The 23,129-nt window shown below is 46.5% G+C and overlaps 1 protein-coding gene across 5 annotated transcripts in view; it reads left to right on the forward strand.

Annotated features, from left to right (window-relative positions):
- The window catches only part of Mink1 (misshapen like kinase 1), a 51,877-nt gene that overhangs the window by 15,713 nt on the left and 13,035 nt on the right, over positions 1 to 23,129 (forward strand). For all 5 annotated transcript variants that reach the window (XM_027426912.2, XM_027426913.2, XM_027426914.2 and 2 more), the window contains exons 2-5: positions 18,909 to 18,974; positions 20,581 to 20,637; positions 20,727 to 20,852; positions 23,014 to 23,124. In XM_027426912.2, the coding sequence (XP_027282713.1) occupies positions 18,909 to 18,974; positions 20,581 to 20,637; positions 20,727 to 20,852; positions 23,014 to 23,124 (360 nt within the window). The remainder of the gene's footprint in view (positions 1 to 18,908; positions 18,975 to 20,580; positions 20,638 to 20,726; positions 20,853 to 23,013; positions 23,125 to 23,129) is intronic.

The following is a 23,129-nucleotide window of genomic DNA, read 5'->3' on the forward strand; positions in this document are numbered from 1 at the left end:
TGTGTGTGTGTGTGTGTAGGAGTATGTGAGCCATGACACACATGTGGAGGTTTGAGGAGAACTTTATGGAGTCAGTTTTCTCCTTCCACCTTTACATGTGTTCTAGGGGATAAATTCAGGTGACCAGGCTTTCACAGCAAGCGCCATTACGCACTGATGGATGTTTGAGTGAGTGCATGAACTGGCTCCTAGAGTTGGTATGAAAGGGGTCAGAGAAGGTTTCTTAGGCACAGGAGGAGAGCCAGGCCTGGTGAGAGGTCAGATGGCTGTGCTGGGTTACAGGATGCTCCTTCTTACCTACGTTCCTTTACTGTCATTTCTTCTGGGTTAATTCCTGGTGGAGCCAGGAATATCTGGCCCCCGCCCTGTGGAGAGGAACATGATTCAGACAGTCTTTCTTCCATACCCTGCTGCTGGCCCTGCCCTCCCCCTGCCCTTCTTCCCCGACTCCGCCTGGCACCTCTGTGCTCATTCTTGGTTCTTTGTGTTGGCCTCTGAACACTTTAGAACCTTCCAGTAGGCTCTTGTCTGAGGAAAGAAGGGGTCTTCACCTCCTGCCCTTCTTATCTGGCCTCACCTTTCTATCTCAGGTGCTATTAGGGATCAACCCCGGGGCCTCCTATGTGTTAGGCAAGTGCGTGCCCACTGAGCTGTACCCCAGCCCTCCTTTTACTTCTTGTTTGAGACAGGCTTGATAGTGTGGTCTTCTGCCTCCATCTCCTGAGTAGCTGGGATGACGGACAGGTGCCACCAGACCCAGTTTCTTTAACTTTTTTTTTTTTTTCTTACCTCTCTGATGGCATCCCATTGGACTTCTTGTATAATTAGAGCAATACAGAGCAAAGACAGGGCACAGGGCTCTTCCCTGGCTCTGTGGACACCTGATTTGACAGCGGGAGGCTGGCAATGAGGTATAATGATTTGTTTGTGCTGCAGCTGAAAATCAGCAGGGGGAAGCCTTGTTATTACCCAGCCCCTGATTACTGGTGTAGTCCTCCTCTGTTAGTTTGGTATCTGCCAGAGTGAATGGGAAGCCTGCTTCCAGGCTCGCCCCTCCCCATTGGGCACAGAACCTACCATCTCCTCTCTCACCTGACTCTTCTTGGTTTTTCTCCTAAGCTGTTCCTTTTCACTCTAAATACTAGAAACGTCAACCATCTTGGAAAACCACCTCTTACCATGGTTTCTCTATTACGTGGGGATCAATTCTTCATGGTGACTCATGCAGATTTGTACATGTTATGGACTTGAAGATGTTTTTACATCTGTGGGTTCTTGTGGATGAGAGTTTTTTAAAAAGAGGCTGTAAAAAAAGTTAAATGGCTAGTTTATCTAAACTACATACAAGGATTAGAGCTAGTACCCAGACCTTTTAGTTCTTGGTACCATCAAACCCTTCACTAATGGCTACACAGTCATCACATCTTGTGCTCCTGACTTCTTTCCACACCAGCTACAAAACTCAACCTTCCGAACCTTCTGAACACTTTAGGACCTTCTAATAGGCTGGGAGGGGGAGGTGTCACCTCCTGCCGTTCTCATCTGGCCTCACCTACCTGCCTCCATGGTGCTGTGTTAGGCAAGTTCTTGCCCAAGAAGCTACACCCTCCTTGTACTTCTGGCTCATAAGTTGCCCAGACAGGCCTGAGTGTGTGGTCTTCTGCCTGTATCTCCTGAGTAGCTGGGATGACAGACAGGTGCCACCAGACCCAGCTGCCTCTTGAACTCTGTTCTCCAGGAAGCCTGAGCTTCATCTCTTCCTGCCCTCCTGCTTCCTGTGGTCTTTGGACCCTTACTGTTTGGGTTTTGCCAACCATAGGAAAGGTCTCTGCTTGGGGGGGGGGGGTTCTGCTTTCTGGTAACACCTATTCACCAAGCATGTCAATCACAGGGTACTGATCCATCATAGGTCCCCACCCCCCACCCGCCCCAAGTCACTTTTAGAGAACCTTATTTTCTTCCCTTCTTTTTGGAGACAGGGTCTCATGTAGTCCGTGTTGGCTCACACTGTGTAACTGAAGATGACTTTAAACTTCCAACCCTCCTATTTAGTGAGTGCTGGCATTATAGGCAGGTGTCACCATCTGCCTGGTTTGATGTGGTGCTAAGAGCAAGCTCAGGGCTTAATATATGCTGGCCAGGTACTCTACCAACAGAGCAGCAGCCCCAGCCTTAGGTTCCACTTTTAGGAGATGCCTTCATGAACTTAAGTGTCATTTTTCCCTCATGGTCATTTTGAAAGGATGATGATAACCCCAATCTAGTGTTAGAAACCTTTGCTGAAAGAACAATTTCCTTTTATTTCTGTTTGTATGAAAACTTCAACAACTTGGTCTATCAGAATAGACAGTCAGGGAATTATTATATAAATATATAATTGGTATCCTGAAAGGGTGACTACAGGGTACTCTGGAAACAGGACACTTCCTGCAGGTAGCCATGTTTAAATTGAAATCTAGAGGGATGACCTGAGCCATTCCAGTACTGCAGAGGGGAATGGTTAACTTGACAATGGAGAGTCTTACACACTTGACATGTGTAAGACAGGCTGTGGTGCGAGCACTGAGAGAAATCCTGTAACATGTGGGGCCTCCTGCCCACATAAGCAAGAAACAAAGGAGCACCATTGGTGAAGCTCCATGTAATTTAAAACATTTTGAATTTTATTTGTTACATGTGGGTGTTGGAGGTGAGGTGCATTTGGCTATTAAATTTAGGTCATCACATTTGTGCTGCAAGTGCACTTAGCTGTTGAGCTCGCTGGCTAGAAAGTCTCCTTGTAAATCACACTGACCATCAGATATAAGACTGGATGTCTGAGCCAGGTGGTAGTGACACTCACCTTTACTCCCAGCACTCGGGAGGCAGAGGCAGGTGAGTCTGTGAGTTTAAGACCAGCCTGGTCTACAAGAGCTAGTTCCAGGACAGGCTCCAAAGCCACAGAGAAACCTTGTCTCAAAAAACAAACAAAAAAGACTGGATGTCTGAATTTGAAGCAGCCATCTCTTCGCCTCTTTATCTGATAGACAGAGTTAGCAGGGGCAGTGTGATGTTGCCATCAGAACACTAAACGGACTTGAGTTCTGGCTTTATCCTAGTAGTTCTCAACCACTTTACCAGTGGTTCTCAACCTGTGGGTCAGGACTCCTTTGGGGGAGTTATCAAATGACCCTGTCACAGGGGTCACCTAAGACCATCAGAAAACACAGATATTTATATTATGATTCATAACAAGCAAAAATACAGTTATGAAGTAGTAATGAAAATAATGTTATGGTTGTTAGTTACCACAACACGGGGAACTGTATTAAAGGGTCACAGAAGCTTAAGAGCCACAGCCCTAGGCAGACATTTCACTTCTCAGCCTTGGTTTTCTTATCTGTGCAGCTTTCTGCAGGTCTGAGGCACAAGTGAGATAATGACTGAAATCACCTTTGCAATTGTGGAGCACTGGGCAGTAGGTGAAGCCAGCAGCCATACAATGACAGACCAGTTCTGCTCACTATGGACCACTGAGTATAAGGAAAGCTTGTTCCATTTTATTATTTATTTATTGTGAGGCAGGTTTCTCTGTGTAGCCCTGGTTGTCCTGGAACTCACTCTGTAGACCAGGCTGGCCTCAAACTCAGAGATCCACCTGCCTGTGCCTCAGGGTTAGGGTTAGTGCTGGGATTAAAGGCGTGTACCACCAACACCCATTTTTTAAATTAAGGCCTTTACTTAACTAGGTGGGAGGCGGGTGTCAATTGGGAAGGAGGGCTGGAGAGATTAAAGACAAAATACAACCTCAGCTGCCTGGAAGATTTTCAGGATTTCCAGACCAAGGACAGGGATGGCTAGAATGATCCATCCATCCATCATAACACACACACACACACACACACACACACACACCTATCTGCAATTTCCTCTAGAATGATCCATCCATCCATCATAACACACACACACACACACACACACACACACACACACACACACACACACACACACACACACACACACACACCCGTCCGTCTGCAATTTCCTCCAGACCTAAGGCTAGGAACTGGCCTACAGCTCTTTTCCCCTTAGAAAGCTCTGGTAGCAGGCGGAACCTCAGATGCAAGCTGTTTATCTTTTTTTTTTTTTCAGTTTATTTTTAAAATTTCTGACTGATGGTATTTATTTTTTCCTTGTCCCTTTCTTCACTTCCCCAGCTCAGAAAAGGACCATCTGTCCTTGCCTTGCCTGTGGCCATTTTATAGCCCCATCAGGCTGCTTGAGTTTTGGTTCCTTCTCTTTTCCTCCCTCCTCTACTGCCTAACTGTACCATAAGCCTTCCTCGTGTAGATCTCCTTATGTGTTGAACCATATGTGAAGACATCTAGATTATTTCCGGCAGCCAGCCTAGGGCCCCTTCTGAGTCTGCAAAGTCTGTGGGTAGCCTAGGCATGGGGACAGCAGAACCAAAGTATGAAGTAGGGGAGACTCCCTACTTCCTTGTAGCAGGCAGGGCACCCCTCTGCTCCTGACTGGTTTCTGATGAGAATGGCATTTTTGTTCATGGATGTATCCTGTTGTGACTTGTTTCTCTCTCTGCATGTATCTGCGTGTGTATGTGAGAGAGACAGAGACAGAGAGAGATTGATTCATATCCAGGAGGAATGAGTTATAGCTATCCTCCCCCATATAAATACCCATTTTGCTTTCGTTCCCTCTGCTCTACTCCTGGAACTTACTTGATTACTGTAAAACAAATAAACTTCAGAACATAGACACACAGAAGACTGGCACTTCCCAGTGTGCATTCAGAATACAGAGAGCTGATCAACTTTGCCAGTATGAGAGGGAGGCCAGCAGAGTTGAGGGTCCATTTTGACAATGAGGAAATCTGGGAACATGGGTTTTGGGAGGCTTTGTAAGAGCCTAGTGTTTTTGTAAGTGGGCATGCTGAGTGATGGGAATTTGATGAGGGTTTTAGCCTTCAGAACTTTGCACATTCTTTTCCCTGCACATACAGGCTCATTGAGGAGGGAGGAGTCCTCTAGGGAGCCCTTCTCCTCCATCCACTTCCTTACTCCTCAAGGACGTAATCTCTCTCACACTTTGGCCTGGGGCCTGCTTTCCACAGTTTGCTATCTCAGGTGGGAGTGGGGTAATATTGAATGCTTTCTGTGGTTGGTAGATGGAGACCTACTCAGATCCCACAGGTCCCCTGTTGAGACAGGAGTCTGATCCTACATTCCCTTTGGGTCCTTGGAGCTATGTCTGTGTGTCTGTGCTTAGGCATGAAGGTAGGGGTGATCTCGTGCGACCCTCGTGTGTCTGCCTCCTAGCCCCCAACCGACCGCAGTTTCTCTTGCACACACTCACTCTTTTCTCACACTATTTCCCCTTGCACACACCCTTAATTACTCATCTAAATGAAGGATCTCGAAGACTGTCCCTGATTTTACCAGCACACTTGCCTCTCCCTCCAAATTTCTGCCTGGACTAGGAAAGGCCTGTGACCTGGTGGGCCTTGATCTGTTGGGAAACCCTGTTCAATCCTCCCCTGGTGATAAATTGGTAATCTGGTTGAGAGTGGCTCTGAGGGATGGGTTTCAAAGTTACATTTGCACAGTGTTTGCTGTTTAAGTATTCATGTTAATGTTTGGGGTGGCTTTGAAGGAGCTGGGGAGTTTATGGGAGATCAAAAATCCTCCCCCAAACTGTCCATTGATTCTGCCACTGCCTTTACCACCATCACCACCCCACCACCCCACCCCCGCCCTTGTGTGGGCCTTCTGGATTACAGGAAGAGCTGAGGGAAACAGCCCCATTGTTTTCATTCAGGCAGGGAGGCAGAAGCCTGCTCTAGCTTCTGCAATGGTACCAGACACACAGAGACTGCCAGGGTCAGTCACCTGGCTTGGGACTTTTGTGCCATCTCTTGTTCATCTTTAGAGCTTAGGTTCCCTTTCTCTTCCTGTGTGACCCCTGGTTCTTTGCTCCCCTGGTCCCTTGTGTATCACATTCCCCCCTAAGTCTGTTGGTCACAGGGGAAGTCTGCTGTGAGCCATGAGGTGGGATTGCAGGAAAAGTGGGGGAGGTTCCTCCCTCCTCCATCTCACAGCCGGCTGGCCATGACTTGTCCAGTTCTCCCACACCCTGTGGCAGCTTCGCCTCCTGGCACAGTTCCCATGGGGTGGGGCATGGTGAGGCACTTGCATACATTTTAGAAAGGCAGTGGCTGCAGTGGTGTGGCCTGCTAAGCATAACTAAGCAAATAATTACTGCTGGGCTTGAAGCACAGGTGAGACCAGTCCTCTCTTGTTTCTACTTAGCCTTTTTTGTTGTTATTTTTAATGTTTCTTTCCAAAGGACTTCCTCCAGATTTTATAGTTCCAGGTCTTTCTGCCATTCTAGCAGCTTCTCTGGAATTAGTAATGGACCCTTACAGATCTGAATTTCTATAATTATAAGACTCGTGAATCAGCAAAAAGGCACGGGTCCAGCTACCTGTCCTCCATCCCTTCCTGCAGTTGCTTCATACGCAGTCTTACCCTTTACAATTGATCACATGTACCTAGCCCTCAGAATTTCTCTCCCCTCTGTTTTAGGGCCTGATTATTAAGCTAGAGCCAGGCTTTAAGAAGGTACTCCTTGATGCCAGCTATTGACAATGCTCTACATTTGTTTTCGTAGTTGTTTTGAGACAGGGAATTTCTACCTAGCCCTGGCTCTCCTGGAACTTACTATGTATATCAGGCCAGCCACAATTCACAGAGATCCCCCTTTGCCTCCCAAGTGTTGGGATTGAAGGTGTGTTCCACTTTGCCCAGCTTGGTCATTACTTGAGGAGACTCACCTACAGGAAAAGCCAGCCCACCAGGAATTACTTTGCTCATTTGGAGATGGGCAGTCTGAAGCACAGTGGGAAGGGCCTGCTATTAGAAGGAGGTGTTGTTACTGGAATGAGGATGGGGGCCAGAATTCTAACCCTCAGCTTTGAGCCACTTCTAAGAAATATTACCAAGCCTTGTCTGCTAGCTTCTGTTGCCTATTCTATTATCATTTGCCTTTTACTTGTGACTCTGCTCTGACTTATGGCTGCCCCCTAAGTTTCTAGGCTGTGAGAGAATGGAGTGGGTTGGGCTTGTTCCTCTCTCTTTCCGTGTCCTACAGCCTAGGTTTTTGCTTCCACATATGAGGTGGTTAGTTTCTCCTTTGTACCCCATCCCTGCCTCTACGAGGATAGCCTGAGTAGTCCCAACAATACAGAAATCCTTTTCATTTTCTCTTGGAAGTAGTTGTTTCTAAACTAGTTTCAGGCTGTCCTACTGCATAGAAATTAATTTCTCCTTAGGTCATGTCAGGCAAAGGATAAGAAAATGTCAGCAGATGATGGGCTACACACATCATAGTCAAAGCTCAGCTTGCTGTTGTCCACTGTTCATTGCCCCCATGGGAACTATGAGAGGAGGGCAGGAAGAGCTCAAGGCCTGTTGGGGCCTGTTTCCTAATTAGGGTTACTATTGCTATGTCCATGACCAAAATCTACTTGGGGAGGAAAGGGTTTATTTGACTACACTTCCACACCATAGTCCATTACTGAAGGAAGTTAGGACAAGAACTCTGGTAGGGTAGGATCCTAGTGGCAGGAGCTGATGTAGAGACCTTGGAGAAGTGCTAACTGGCTTTCTCCCCATGGTTTTCTCAACCTGCTTTCTTTAGAGAACCTAGGACCATCAGCCCAGGGATGGCCCCACCCACAATGGGCTGGGCCCTCCCACATTAATCACTAATTAAGTAAATATCCTACAGGCTTGCCTATAGCTCAATCTTCTGGAGGTATTTTCTTAATTGAGGTTCTGTCCTCTCAAGTTAGTCTAGCTTGTGTCAATTTGACATAAAACTAGCCAGTACAGCCTGCTTCTTTTGGTCTGAAAGCAGAACTGCAAATGGTGTTTTGGGAAGATCAAGGTACAGAGCCAATTGTCATTCAGCTTCTTTCCTGCCTGGGCTAGGGAGAGTCTGAAGCACAAGGCTGTGTCCTCAGGAAATCCTGGGCTGTAGCTGGGGAGACCAACACACCCGCTTTCAGACAGACAGCAGTCTTCTGTCCCCTTATGCACGCACTTAAGGCAGTGTCTTCTCTTCTGTGCCCACTCAGCCTCAATCCCTCACCTTAAATGTTTTTATTGTTACTGTTGTATGTGTTTGATCTGTCTGCGGGCACACTCATACCATGCTCATGTGGGGATCAGAAGACAACTTTGGTGGAGTCAGTTCTTGGTTGTTCTGTTTTTGTTTTTTTTAATTTTATGTGTATGAATGTAAGTGTACCACCACATATGTGCCTAGTTCAAATGGATGTTAGAAGTGAACACTATATCCCCTGGAATTTGAGTTTTGGTTGGTTGGTAGCCACCATGTATGTACTGGGAATTGAATTCTGGTCCTCAGAGTCATCTTGCCAGCCCTCCCTCCAGCCTTTATCTTCAACTTCTTCCACCAAGTTTTCTCTAACCAAACCTATCTCTCTACCTTGTTCTGCTTGACATTTATACAGAACATGGTCCTGAGAGAGGGGTGCACAGGGCTTTACACATTTTAGGCTATCAGTTGTAATAATTGAGCCTGACACTTTTAGGCTACCTTATACAGTCTCCCCAGTCTCCCCATAAGCCCCCCACCCCAAAAAAGTGATTTTTGTTTGTTTGTTTGTTTGTTTGACAAGGTCTCACATAGCCCAGGCTGACCTTGAATTCATTATGTAGCTTGGACTCATGGTCTTTCTGTCTCTGTCTCCCCAGTGCTGGAATTGTAGGAGTATGCCCTGTACCCTACTCAAATGTAAAGGTTGGTTGTCTCTCCCCCTTTTGGGGTGGTGACTCACTGTGTAGACTAGGTTGGCCTTGAACTCAGATCTTCACAAGCCTCTGCCTGTCTCTGCTAGGATTAAAGGTGTGTACCACCATGCTTGGCCATATGTGGAAATTTTAACATGTAAAGGATGAGAGGCTGAGAAATGCTGAGTCATGGAAGCTCTAGTAAGAGGAAGGAGGCAGCCAGAGCCTGACTGCACGTGCTTACTATACAACAAGTAGTTTGTGTGTGCCACAGGTTCAGGGCTGAGGGGAAGACATTGCTGTGTTGCATTCAGACCCAAGTCTGCCCAGCCCTCATTCTGTGTAGACTACCCGAGTGCTGTACTTGTCCTGTCCTTAAATGGCTTCTGGTCTACTGGGGAGGATGAAACCTAATCTTGTGGAAGGTAAAGTAGCTGGAGAGCGGAGATAGACTGTAGCTATTCACACACACGACCCCCCATCCACTGTTTCAAAAAATCCAGAACCATCCGTGGTCCAGGGAGTTATATGCTCAGTTCTGATGCTCAGCAAGATTCCAACATTCATACTGCTTTTCCAGAGGACCCAAATTGAGTTCCCACACCCAAGTCAAATGGCTCACAACCACCTGTGACCCTAGCTCCAGGGGGGTTTAATGCCTCTCATCTCAGTTGGGTCCCCTGGAACTGGAGTTAAACGCAATTGTGAGTCACCCTGTACTAGGAACCAATCCCCCAAATTACCTAACTTTTAATCATGTGAGTTGTTATGTTTTTTTTATTTGTTTTTGTTTCATTTTGAGATAGTCTCATTTGGCCTAGGCTAGTCTCAATCTTGCTTTGTAGCTGAGAATAACCTTAAACTTCGAGCTCCTCCTGCCTCCACCTCCCCAAGTGCTAGGATGATAGTTGTGTGCCACCTTGTCCAGCTGTTTTCTGTTTGATTGCTTAGGAATTTCATATGTGTTGACCTGAAGCATTCATGGGTCCCACAGTAGTGGGGTAACTTTCTTCACATGAAGGGATCGTCCTAAATCTTGATTGATTGAGCACCACGGTCTGCAGTCTTAGGGTTCTTTTTGTTTTGTTTTTGTTTGTTTTGTTTTTTTGTTTTTCAAGACAGGGTTTCTCTGTGTAACTCTGGCTTCCCTGGAACTTGCTCTTTAGACCAGGCTGGCCTTGAGCTCACAGAGATATGCCTGTCTCTGCCTCCCAAGTGTTGGAATTAAAGTCATGTGTTACCACTGCCCAGCTAGATGATTATTTTTAACAAGTCCTTTTTGAGATAAAACTCACATGCCAAAAAATCTATCCTTTGAAAGTATCTTAACTTGGTGTAAAGAGTTCCGGGCCAGTCTGAGCTACACATAAATCCTGATTCAAAAAAGTAAGTTGGTCATTTTAAAAAGCCTTTTAGTATATTTAAGATTTGTGTTATCATTGTACAATCTAATTTCAGAACATTTTCATCAGCCCTAAATAAAACTGTACTCCTTAGCAGTCACTATATATATATATATATATACATATATATATATATATTTCCCCTCTGTTTAGCCCTTGGCAATCACTTTCTGTCTCTGGATTTGCTTCTTAGGAATACACACATAATGGAGTCATAAAACATGGCCTTTTGTGACTGGCCTCTTTCATAAACATACCTTTTCTTTTCAACAGTTTCAAATTATAACTCAGGCTTGCCTCAAGTTCTCCTGCCTCAGCTTCCCAAGTGCACATTATAGTCACAAGATACCACACATGGCCCATTAGCATATTTTCAAGGTTTATCTAGCTGCAGTACTCCATTCCATTATTTTCTTAAGATTTATTTATTATGTATACAGTGTTCTGTCTGCATATATTCCTGCAAGTCAGAAGAGGGCACCAGATCTCATAAGGGATGGTTGTGAATCACCATGTGGTTGCTGGGAATCAAACTCAGGACCTCTGGAAGAGCAGTGGGTGCTCTTAACTGCTGAGCCATCTCTCCAGCCCCCCATTCCATTATTTTCAATAATGTTTCATTATTTCATTATGTAGACACAATACAATTACCAGTTGACATTTGGTGAATTCTGCTTTAGGGCTTTTCTGAGTAATGCTGCTGTGAACATTCATGTACAAACTTGCTCTTGCTGTGCTTTTTAGTTTTCTTGAGTGTCTGCATAGGAGTGAATTCTGCTTAACATTGGCAGGATTAGTTCAGCTGCCTTTTTTTTTTTAAAGACAGGGTCTCACTGTGTAGCCCTGACTGGCCCTGGAACTCAGTGTGTAGACAGGCTGACCCTGAGCTCACAGAGATCTTACTTCTACCTTCCCAGTTCTGGGATTAAATGTACACATGCCTGGCCTAAATTGGTTTTCAAAGGGTTACACCGTTTCACATTTCTACCAGCAATATGAGAGTTCCAGTTTCTTCGTAGTTAGCATTCACCTTCTATTGACTGTGCTTGATTATAGCCATTCTGATAAATGTGAACTGGTGTCTTTTGTTTTTTATTTGCATTTCCTATATGTTTATTGGCCACTGCGTATGTCTTTGAAGAAATGTCTCTACAGATCCTTTGCTTATTTTGTGATTTACTTTTCTATCTTTTTGCCTGGTTTAGGCTTCCCTTGCTCTTAGCCTTACAGGATCAGTAAGTGCTGCCTGATGTATGCGATTCGCTGGGACAGGACTTCTGCTCAGTGTCAGGTGCACCACAGTGTGCAAGTGTGTGCTGTTTACACATGTCTGTATTTGACTTCAAACCACGCCCAGGGATTCAAGTACAGTGGGTTCGTGCTCTGCCATTGAATTCCCAGGACATTCTCTCTCTCTCTCTTTCTCTCTCTCTCTCTCTCATAGGTAGATGAAGTATCGTCAGAATCCTTTAAAAATGTTTTAATTCATTTTTAATTATGGCTGTGAGTGTGTGTGTCTGTGTGTGTGTGAGTGTGAGTATGTGAACATGAATGCAGGGTACTTGTTGAGGCCAGAAGGGTATTGGATTCCCTGGAGCTGGAGTTACAGACAGTTGTGAGCTGTCTGATCTAGGTGCTGATCTATTGAACTCTGCTCCTCTGTAAGATCAGTAAGCACTCTTAATCATTGATCCATCTGTCCAATCCAGGTATCTTTTAAAAAATATTTATTTATTTATTTAGATGATGAAACACTATCACCAAAGCAATTTATAAAAGGAAGTGTTTACATTGGGCGCTTGCTTACATTTTCAGAGGGTTAATACATGGTCATCATGGTGTGTGGAGTCTGGTGACAGGCAGTCTGGCATGGCGCCGGTTACCATGAGTTTAACATCTGACCTGCAGGCAGCAGGCAGAGAGAGCCACATGGGGCCTGGCATGGGCTTTGAAATCCATTCCCAGGGAGTGACACACTGCCTCCTATTCCAAGGCCATTCCTCTTAATCCTTCCCAAACACCCTACCAGTTGAGAGACATATTCAAATATATGAACCTACGAGGGTCATTTGCATCCAATCCACCACATGTGGGGGGGGGGAGTGCATGCCACCGTGTACATGTAAATGTCAGAAAAAATTGAAGGAATGGGTTCTCCCCTTCCACCATGAGGATCTTGGGAATTGAATGCAGATCATTAGACTTGACGGCAAGGTGTCTCTACCTACGGAGCCATTTAAAGAGCCCCTGGAATAATTTTTTTTAATGCATAATTCTTTGGGAATTTCCAACAGTGTATTGTGATCATATTCACCACTACCCCTCAACTCTTCCCAGATCCACCTCCACCTCCCAATTTCTGCTTGTTATTTTGTGTTGTTTTTAAGTTTATAAGTGTTTTACCTATATGTATGGTCTGGTGCCTTGGCGGTTAGAAGAGAGCATCAGATCCCCTGGGACTAGAGTTACAGACAGTTGTGAGCCAATATGTAGGTGCTGGGAATTGAACCTTGCTCCTCTATAAGAGCAGTAAATTCTCTTAACCTCAGAGCCAGCTCTCCAGACACAGACACACACACAAATTCTCTCTCTCTCTCTCTCTCTGAATAAGGTTTCTCTGTGTAGCCTTGGCTCTCCTGGAACTTCCTGTGTCCGTGTCCTCCTTTTCTTTTCTTTTTTTTTTCATTTTTCTTCTTCTTCTTCTTCTTCTTCTTCTTCTTCTTATTATTATTATTATTATTATTATTATTATTATTATTAATTCAAGTTAGGGAACAGGCTTGTTTCACATGTACTTCCCCTCTCCCTCCCCTCACCCCCATTCCTTCTCCCCCACCGTGTCCTCCTTTTCTAAGAAAACAAAACAACCACCAAAATTTAAAATAATAATAAAAAAGGCTAATTTGTGCTGTTCAAATAAGGGCACACCCTTAAAGAAAACTGACTGTTGATGGGGGAAGTCCTTCTGTGTATATGATTGTCTTATTGGTTGATAAATAAAGCACTGTTGGCCAATAGGAAAGCAAGATAGGTGGGGCTAGGAGTCAAGGAGGATTCTGGGAAATGTAGTAAAGACAGAGTCGCTATGTGATCCCGGGAAGAGAACAAATTCCGCTGGTGTCCTCGATAAGTCTTTATAAAATATATAGATTAATGGTTATGGTAGATACTTAAGACAGAGCTAGCACATAAGAAATCCATGTCATTGGTCAGCAGCATTGTACATAATATAAAGTCTCTGTGTTATTTTGGGGGTCCTAACATGTGGCAGAACTCAGGTGGCTGGCAGAAAGAGTTATTGTTACAGACTGTCCTTCTCCTTGCCAGTAGCTCCTTGGTTGGGGTGGGAGACTTCATACCCACTAACCCCCTCTATTGCTGGATTTTCTTGTCCCATCAGGTCCCGTCACCCTTCTCAGCCCCAAGTAAGCACACAGACACTATATTAATTATAAAACTGTTGGCTGATGACTAGGGCTTCTTGTTGGCTAGCTCTGTCTTAATTTTTTTTTTTTTTTTTTTTTTTGAGACAGGGTTTCTCTGTGGCTTTGGAGGCTGTCCTGGAACTAGCGCTTGTAGACCAGGCTGGTCTCGAACTCACAGAGATCCACCTGCCACTGCCTCCCGAGTGCTGGGATTAAATGTCTTAATTATTAACCCATTTCTATTAATCCAAGTATTTCCATGTGGTCTTATCTTACTGGAGAACGCCTGGTGCTTCCTATCTTTCCGGTCTCTGCATGGCATCCCTGCTGTGTCTCTCTGCCTACCTTTCCCAGAATTCTGCTCATCTCCTACTCCTGCCTATCTTTCTGCCTCTATTGACCAAACAGTGTTTTATTCATCAACCAATAAGAGAAACATATATACGGAAGGACATCCCCCATCACCCCTCCGTGCTGGGCCTTTGTCTGGTTTGAACTTGTGTAGTTCTTGACATGTTGTGAGTTAATGTGTGTAACTGTCCTGATGTGACTAGAAACCACAGTTTCCTTATCATCCAGCCCCTCTTCCACAATCATCCCATAGCTTTGGGGATGTGTGTGGCGTTTGTTTGTTTGGTTGTTTTTTAAAGATTTTATTTATTATGTATACAACATTCTGCTTCCATGTATATCTGCACACCAGAAGAGGACACCAGATCTCAATACAGATGAGAATTCCCGTTGCTGGGAATTGAACTCAGAACCTCTGGAAGAGCAGTAGGTGCTCTTACCCTCTGAGCCATCTCTCCAGCCTGTGTGTAGTGTTTGGACTGCCCAATCCATAGTCTCTTACTCTCATAGTGTCTACAAGTTGACTAGTTGTGGGTGTCCATGTTAATCACCATCTACTGCAAAAGAAACTGCTCAGCTGAAGGCTGAGAGAGGCACTGATCTATGGATGCAACAAGACACTAGGAGTCTATATTTGTGCATGTGCTTGTCCTGGTTTTTAGTGTCCTTTGCACCTGGGTAGCTGGCTAGATAGGAACTGAGAACAGCTGAAGCATCCTGAGGAGGAGGCTGGGAAGGCCTACAGCACTTGTTACAGCAGTGTCAGGCCAGCCAGGGAGGGCCACCTGAGGTCTTTCCAACAGCACTATTGTATTGGAAGGGCTACATTTGTTGTCTAATCCATGTACAGACTGGGTATTCTGGATCATTGGTTATGCAGAGAGAGAATCGGGCACCATTGGGTTTTGTCACTACTGCAAAGCAGAGAACAATATTCTTATTCTGGAATAAAAACATCCGTACTCCTGAGCTGGCAGTGAAGCTCAGAGGTAGAACATTGCCTGACAGGTACCACAGAAACAGTAACTGCAACAGCAAAATCTGGCGGTTGTACATACACATATACATATATGTTATTTAAAATCAATTCCTTGGCCAGGTGCTAGTGGTGCACACCTTTAATCCCAGCACGTAGGAGGCAGAGGCAGGTGGATCTCTGTGAGCTCAGGGCCAGCCTGGTCTCCAGAGCGAGTTCCAGAACAGCCAAGGCAGGACTGGATTCCTTTTGTCTTCTCTTTTTGTCATCTTTATCCACAGACATGAGCGATCTACCCTATTTTGAGAACCTTGTCTGACCCTGCTGCCTTCTTTAGGTGTCATCTGGTCTCCCTCTTCCGCTCTCAGAATGTTCCTGGGAGGGTGCTCCCTAATGAAGAATGCCTTGATTTCCCCGCCCCTCCCGTTTCCTCCGGACCCCACTCTGCTTTCCGTTCCCACAAGTGCAGTTCTCTTGAAGCTTCTCACTGGTTGTTTAGAGGCTAAGGCCATTGGGTCCTCTGACTGCTCTGTAGCATTTGAAACTGTCTTGTTACTCTGTCCTCACCACAGGATGGCCTCCAAGTGTCTGTCATTTCTTTCTTTCTCAGGCTACCCTTGGCTTCTTTTACCCTACTTTCCTGTGCTCTTTTCTTTTTATACTTTGTCATCATCTCTCATGCTCCCGAGTGTGTCTGCCTCTTCATCAGACCCTTGTTTTTAACTGCATGATAGACGTGCTCCCACGCTTCCTGACTTCTCAAAAGTAGTGTCTTAACCGCAGCACTGTTCCTCAGCAGGGCATGTGCCACGACACTCTTCAGTCTTTGTGGCTGGAAACACCCAGCCTCCAGCCCTCAAGTTTTGTCTCCTCTTGAGCCAATTGAAAACTCTGAATTAGAGCCGAAGTCGCTCCAGAACCATAAAACAGACTTGAGACTGAGTCCCTTCCTTGTCAGTTTGTTGAAAGAAAATGAGGCCTGGAACAAACATTTGGTCAAAGGCCTACAGCTGATTGATGCTCGTATTCTCACCAGGAAGCTACTTCCTGCTGCTTGTCTCACCACACCAAGCAGTATCTCAGTGATGTGTGTTCTCTCGTCAAATGATGAGGCGATGCGTTTCTCAATATGGCTGTGTGCCTGCTTGAGAAGCTGCCATGGAGTTAGCACCTTATGGAACAGGTGCAATGAGATAGGCTGCCCCATCAAGTTTCCAGGGCTCAGCTCGTGCCGGGCTGTTAGAGGCACTCACAGTTACTGGCTGATTCATGATGGGCACGCTAAGGTCAGACTGTCTTCAAGCAGTGGGGACCAGAAAAGAAAGCTTAGGAGAGTTAAGGAGGTTAAAGTGCAGGGACAGCTGAAGGGAGAGGTGGGGAGGGAGGATCTCTAGGAGCGAGGGCAGAATGGATGGGTCTGAAGAATTGAGAGTAAACTAAGGATGTGGCAGGGAAAGGATCTGGTGACCAGCACAGGGGAGAAACTACAGAGCATGAAGTCAAGGGGGATTGGTGAGAAAAGATGCTGCAGCTGATGAGTGGAGCCAGGGGCTCACAACCCCCCATTGTCTGGATCATCCTTTCCAGCAGAGGGTCAGAGAGCAAAGCTGGGATGCACTGAGTGTGCCTGCTCTCAGAGATGTTCTCATTCCTCAGCACCCAGATACATGTCAGGAGATAGATTGAGAAGTCTGTTTAGAAAATAAAAACATTCTTGTGGTGAGTTGAGCTCATAGTGACCTATCACTGTGCCTTTATCAAGCCATCGTATTGGGGAAACTGCACCCACCCGTCTACTTTCCTGTCTCCCTCCTGCTGAAAGAACTGAAGTTGGATTCGAGAAAAGACTTCCCCAAAGCTGCCACGAGAAGCTCCTCCCAGGGAAGATCCTTCAGGAACTGTGTTCTCTTTGAGCCTCCACATCTAGAACTACTGCTAGACAATACTCATGTTCCTTGTAGCCGCCAGGTTCAGGCAGACCTTTAAATTTGCCTCCGTCCCCAACGGGTGGCAGAGGTGCCCCCATTGCCTTTGAGTCTTACTGATGTCTCAGACCTGTTAAGGGTGTTTTAGAGGCTGGGCTAATGAGATGGCTTTTCAGGTAAAGGTGCTGCTGCCAAGCCTGATGACCTGAATTCTGCTCCCCAGGACCCACAGGATAAACAGAACAGACCCCACACACAGGTTGTCCTCCCTCTACACATTCTGTACTAAGCCAGTTATTCTAACTCATTCAGCAGTGAACAAGAGACCTTGCGTCAGACAGAGTGGAAGGAGGGGACTGATGGTCTAGAGTTGTCTCTGACCTCCACACATGCTTTATGGCATGCATGCACCCTCACCCACACAAATACTTTTTGGTAACAACTAGCAAAATAATTGACTGTTGACATGAGGTCTGTAATCACAGATGAGGAGGAAGCCCCTCAATTGCTGTGAGATGCTCTCAGGGAAGATGGGGTGCTGAGTGCCAGGTCTGGTTGAGAGGCAGGACAGATCTGGAGAGCAAGAAAGAACTCAGGCACTTCCTCCAGGGAGTTTCCCAGCAAGTAAATATGCAGTCACAATGCCTTGTGATCGCTGCAGTGAGGGAGCCAGGGTGTGTTTCTGCCCTCCACTTCCTCTTTGAGAAAATGCACACATTCCTAAAAGGCCTTGGTCTTCCACCTCCTGGTCTCCACCATGCCAGACCCTCTCCCTGTAGAGTGCAACAGGATGTTTTTATTTTCAAAAATCCTATATTGGTTCTTAAAATCAGCAAGAAGGGATGTTAGGATGGTCAGCACAGAGACTTCACGTGTTGCCTGCAATGTTATTTCATGGTGGTGTTCTCACTCTTGGTCCCTCCCTGCAGGAATTGGAACAGACCTGCCCTTTCTGCATGTGTGTGTGTGTGTGTGTGTGTGTGTGTGTGTGTGTGTGAGAGAGAGAGAGAGAGAGAGAGAGAGAGAGAGAGGAGGAAGTGTGCAAGCCTCTTCCTCCTCAGCTTGCAGCCACACCTCCCAGTTTGGGGGTCAGGGGCAGTACTGCCAGGATGGTGTGGGTGGCCTTAGGTAGGGTAGCAGAGAGGTAGGCTGCCTGCTGTGAACCAGCAGGAGAGGAGGAGGGGCATCTTGGAAGCTTTGTGTAGCCTGTGGGCCTTCTCCTGGCACTTCATGGTTCAGAGAAGGTGCACAAACAGAACTCAGTCCAGCAGTAAGGGGCCCTTTCTCCTTTTGTGGAGGATCCTTCACATGCCCCAGACACTTCATGTCCTATCAGGAGGCCCTTGTTCTAAGAGGACTGGGGAGGGGGCCAAAGGATGGTACCTCCTGTCCCCTGGTAGCACAGCTCATCTCTGCCACCCCCATCTGTTTGAATTAATTCATTTTCATTTCATTTGCATTGATGTGTTGTCTGCATTTATGTCTGTGTGAGGGTCAGATCCCCTGGAACTAGAGTTATAGACAGTTGTGAGCTGCCATGTGGGTGCTGGGAATTGAACCCTGCCCTCTGAAAGATCAGCCAATGCTCTGAACTGCTGAGCCATCTCTCCAGCCCCTCATCTCTGCCTTTAATGTCAATAATAAGCTCTTATTGGCACACATTGCCAGCCTGGGTCCTTGTGCTTTGTGGGCATTACCTCACAGAAAGTTTAGACCACCCAGGGGTTTGTTCTTGCTACTGGAAGCACAGATACCAAGCTGGCCAGTGAGTTGGGAATGAAGAGCATCTCCCTGAAAAGTCACCTGGGCTCTGACTTCCATGTTCCCTCCTCCTGACTTGCCATAGAACATTAACTCTGACTATCCATGGAAAAGGCATCTAGCCATCAAAGTTCTCCACAATCCCCTAAGTGTTACCCTTCTCTGCCACTCGTGTCCTGATTGACAGCTTCTTCCCCTCTAGCATCACAGTCCTTGTTGAAGTGATGACACCTTGTTCTTCTCCCTCCTCCCAGGACCCTGCAGGAATCTTTGAGCTGGTGGAGGTGGTTGGCAATGGAACCTATGGACAGGTATACAAGGTGAGACATGGGACAGAAATACAACCTTCAGACCAGTGGGGCCCTCTTTAGAGCAACCGAGGAAGTGGATCCCAGGACTGGCAATCTGAGGGAAGCTATAGGAGATGACAGAGGCTGGGAGCCCCTCAAATTGGGAAAAAAAGCACAGACTACAGAGAGCAGCAACAGAAAGAAGGGAGACATCATCTCTGAGTGTAGACATGTTCCTGGGTATGGCAGGAACCTGGCTGCAGCTGATGGTTGTGGGATAGGAAGCAGGAAGAGCACATGGGGATGTGGGTGTCAGGGCTTACCTGGAAATTCACAATTCATGCCAGAAGTGTGGGTTGACACCTCCCAAGCCCACAAGGAGGCTTGGGGTTGATGGGCCCTCACTGGTGGCCTGCAGAGAGGAAGCAGCTTTCTTGACCTCCTGCAGCTGCTTGCCCCAGGGAGCACGCCAGAGCCCCAGCCTCCTGCTTTTGAACTGCTTTTCCTCCCACAGAAGTGGCATTTCCTCTACCCCTGATTAGCTTTACAGCTTGGCCAGCTTAGCCCTCTCAAGTAGCCAGAGCTCTGCCCGTACATGAAGTCTCCACAATGAAAGGGATATTTAGGGTGGGTGCTGTCCACAGAACATTTAGTCTGCTTCCTTATCTCAGGGCACGGCTCCTGACATTTCTTTCCACCGGTGTCTTGCCTCTCTGAGTCTCCTGGTCACTGAGACCACCAGCCTTTCTTTCATCTACCCCTTTCCTTTTGTAAGCATGGGCTTTGGGGGAACAGGCAGTGCACAGCTCCTGCTGAGTCGTGTCCATATAGATAGCTGTGCCTTTCTGTACTTGGGATCGTGGGTGGCTGCTGAAGAAAACAGGACTTGGGGTGGCAATTCCCATGTCCTTCCCATGAGTGGCTGCTGTCCCATCCTGCTCTGCTCAGGAAGCTTGGGACTTTCTTGTCCAAGCCATTGATAGTTCTTAACAAAGGATTTCAGAAGGGTGGATGGGGTGGGGTTGGAATTGAGGTAGAGAAGCTGTGACACAAACACTCTGAAAGGTTTCCCACCATTAAGACTGGTGACTAGAGGTGTAGCACACACCAGTTGGTCCCTTTGCTTACTTGTGTTTCCTACACTCAGCTGTGAGTCTGTTCTTTCCCTGATAACATAAAACACCTTGGGCATGAGATTGATCCAGGGAAAGGCCTTCTATCGAGAGTGGCTTGGCCAGGAAAGCACCAGACATTTTATCTTACATAGATGAAGGAGAGGGTTAGCCCCTTTCCAGCCTGCATTAGGATATGGGAGTTTCTAACTTGCTGGAACAGAGCAGTGGCATCCATCCTGCACCTCAGGTGTTGTATAGAAGAGCTGTCTTCTTTGTTGAACGTTATCTTTACAGCCTAGAAATAAATGTCTAGGCTGTTCTGTGTTAGCTGTGATGGCTCAGGGCCTCCCCTCTGCCTTCTGCTCTGTAAAAGCAAGGCTTCTGCCCACATGAAGGGCATGTTCTAAGGTAGAAAAGCACTAAGAGACAGGGCTCTCCCCAAAATTAGTTCCTCTTTGTTATTTTACTAAGTGAGCATATACCTGACCTCTCCACATTCTCTATACTCGACTTTCTTGCAGGGTCGGCATGTCAAGACTGGGCAGCTGGCTGCCATTAAGGTCATGGATGTCACAGAGGTAGGAAATGAGGTGGGGAAGGGTGGGGTTGGCATCGAAAAGGGACTGTAGGATCTCAGGCCTTACCCCCCCTCCCCCTTTTGCCTTAGGACGAGGAGGAAGAGATCAAACAGGAAATCAACATGTTAAAAAAGTACTCTCACCATCGAAATATTGCCACCTACTATGGGGCCTTTATCAAGAAAAGCCCCCCTGGGAACGATGACCAGCTCTGGGTAAGAAATGCCCCTCCTGCCCCTCCCAGACGTCTCTGCTCCAGACCGCTCATGTGGAACTCAAGGCCAATATCTGTTCTAACATCCCTGCCTTAATTATGGATCCAAAGGAGCCTCATGACTCACTCAGAACTCTACTTTTCAGTCTGTATGCCCAGGGTCTTGTTCCCTTGTGTGTTTAGTGTCAGGAATCCTAGTGTTTGGCCCCTCCACCTGGCACTTTACCCTGACAGGTCAGCAAGCACTGCTTGACGAGTGAGCAATAGAGTCTTGGTCATAGCCAGAAGATGTGGTTGGAGATGAGGGGTGGCTTAGTTCTTAAGTTCTTTGTGCCTTTGAAAACAATTTTGGGAGAGCCATAGAATCAAAGTAGCTATAGGAAACAATAGGACTCAGGCCCATCCTGGCAGTATACAGCCCTTCTGGGTGATGATTTGAACCAGAGCCTACACAAATAAATACCTCCTGGCCCAGATCATTCCTAAGAGTCATTTGCTCCCTAGCTTGGACACTGGTGCCACCAATTTCCTGGCCTCAGCCTTTGTGGTACTGGGCCCATAAGCTGAGGGGAGAGTGGCAAAGGACATCATTGTGGCTATTGGGAGTTTTGGAGAACATGCTAGAAGTCGGCTGGACTCTAGCTGTTTAATAAGCATCTTCTATCTACCCTTCAAATTTGAGCATGAGTCATAGTTCCAGTCTCAATGGCTTCAAGGATTTGGGGGGACACATGCAGCTCACGTAGTTGTGTATAGTGGGAGACCACTGGGAACTGGTAGCTAGGCAATAGTGGCCAAACACTCTCATATTAATGTATGGGGTACTGGACTGCTTCTCCACCCACCGTGCTGTCCCGGTGATGGGGCACATGAAAATTAACTTTGATTGCATAGCAAACATACCAGTCCCAACCTAAATTAGATGCCAATTTTAGTGAAAAACGGTTGGAAAAAATTGCTCCCTCTAGCAGCACACTAAGTGGAGCCCCATGAACTTCCCTAGCAGACTCAGCCCTTCTTGCCTCTGAATCGAGAATGTTGAGCATTTTTGTGAAAAGTCCAAATAGTAAATGCTTTAGGCTTTCTTGGTCATGTTTGCTCTTATCATTACTCAGTTCTGCTGACACTCTGTGAAAGCAATAGATAGTACATAGACAAATGAGCATGACTAGCTGAGCATAGTGGCTCACACAGAGGCTGAGGGCAGGAGTTTCATAAGTGTGAGACTGCCCGGGGTTACATAAAAAGACCCTCACTCAAACAGAACCAAACATAACTGTGCCTTAATTCTCAGGTTTATATTTAGGTCACAAAAATTTGGTATTATTCTCATGTGTCATGAAATAGAACTCTGGGTATTTGTGGGATTGTTTTGGTTTTCTCCCCCTAATTATTAAATGTGGTGAAAACATGCTGAGGAGATAGCTCAGTTGGAAGAGCATTTGCCTTCCAAGTGTGAGAACATGAGTTTGGATCCTAGGAACACACATAAATGGTTGATCATGGCAGGGACTGCTTGTAATCCCAATAATGGTAAAATGGGAGACAGGCAGATAAATCCCTGGAACCTTATTGGGCCAGCACACACACACCATTCAAGCTGGGTGTAGCCCTCATGTGTACACAAAGATAATTTACAGGTTTGTGTGGTGGTGCACACCTTTAATCCCAGCACTCGGAGAGCAGAGGCAGGTGGATCTCTGAGTTCAGGGTCAGCCTTATCTATATATTGAGTTCCAGCTAGACCTACATAGTGAGACCCTATCTCAAAACAAATTTTAAAAACAAATACTGCAACATTCTTTAGCACCCTGTAGTTGCCACCAATTGCTCTAGAGCAGTAATTGTAAACCAGTTTGGGAGTCCAAGGAGGGTGTGACTAAAGCACTGAACACTTCAAGGAGAATGATAACCCGAAGCATTGTGCTGACAGTCTGAGGAGACCTTCATTCCTCACTACAGTTCTTCCCCAGCTGTGTGCCCCTTTCTCTCTGACCTCAGGAAGTTCTGTGACTTCCAAGGGGTCATCTAGCCCTGTTGTTTGCCTCATACCAGTTCTGGTCTCCAAACCTCTGACCTTCCTCCAGGGGCCTAGCTGGGGGGCATAGGCCTTGACTGACATGTTTTTCTTTCTGACTCTTCCCTCGGACCTGGAACCATAGCTGGTGATGGAGTTCTGTGGTGCTGGTTCAGTGACTGACCTGGTAAAGAACACAAAAGGGAACGCCCTGAAGGAGGATTGCATTGCCTACATCTGCAGGGAGATTCTCAGGGTGAG

The sequence above is a fragment of the Cricetulus griseus genome, chromosome 7 (assembly GCF_003668045.3).
Source record: "Cricetulus griseus strain 17A/GY chromosome 7, alternate assembly CriGri-PICRH-1.0, whole genome shotgun sequence".
In the NCBI taxonomy this organism is placed as follows: domain Eukaryota; kingdom Metazoa; phylum Chordata; class Mammalia; order Rodentia; family Cricetidae; genus Cricetulus; species Cricetulus griseus.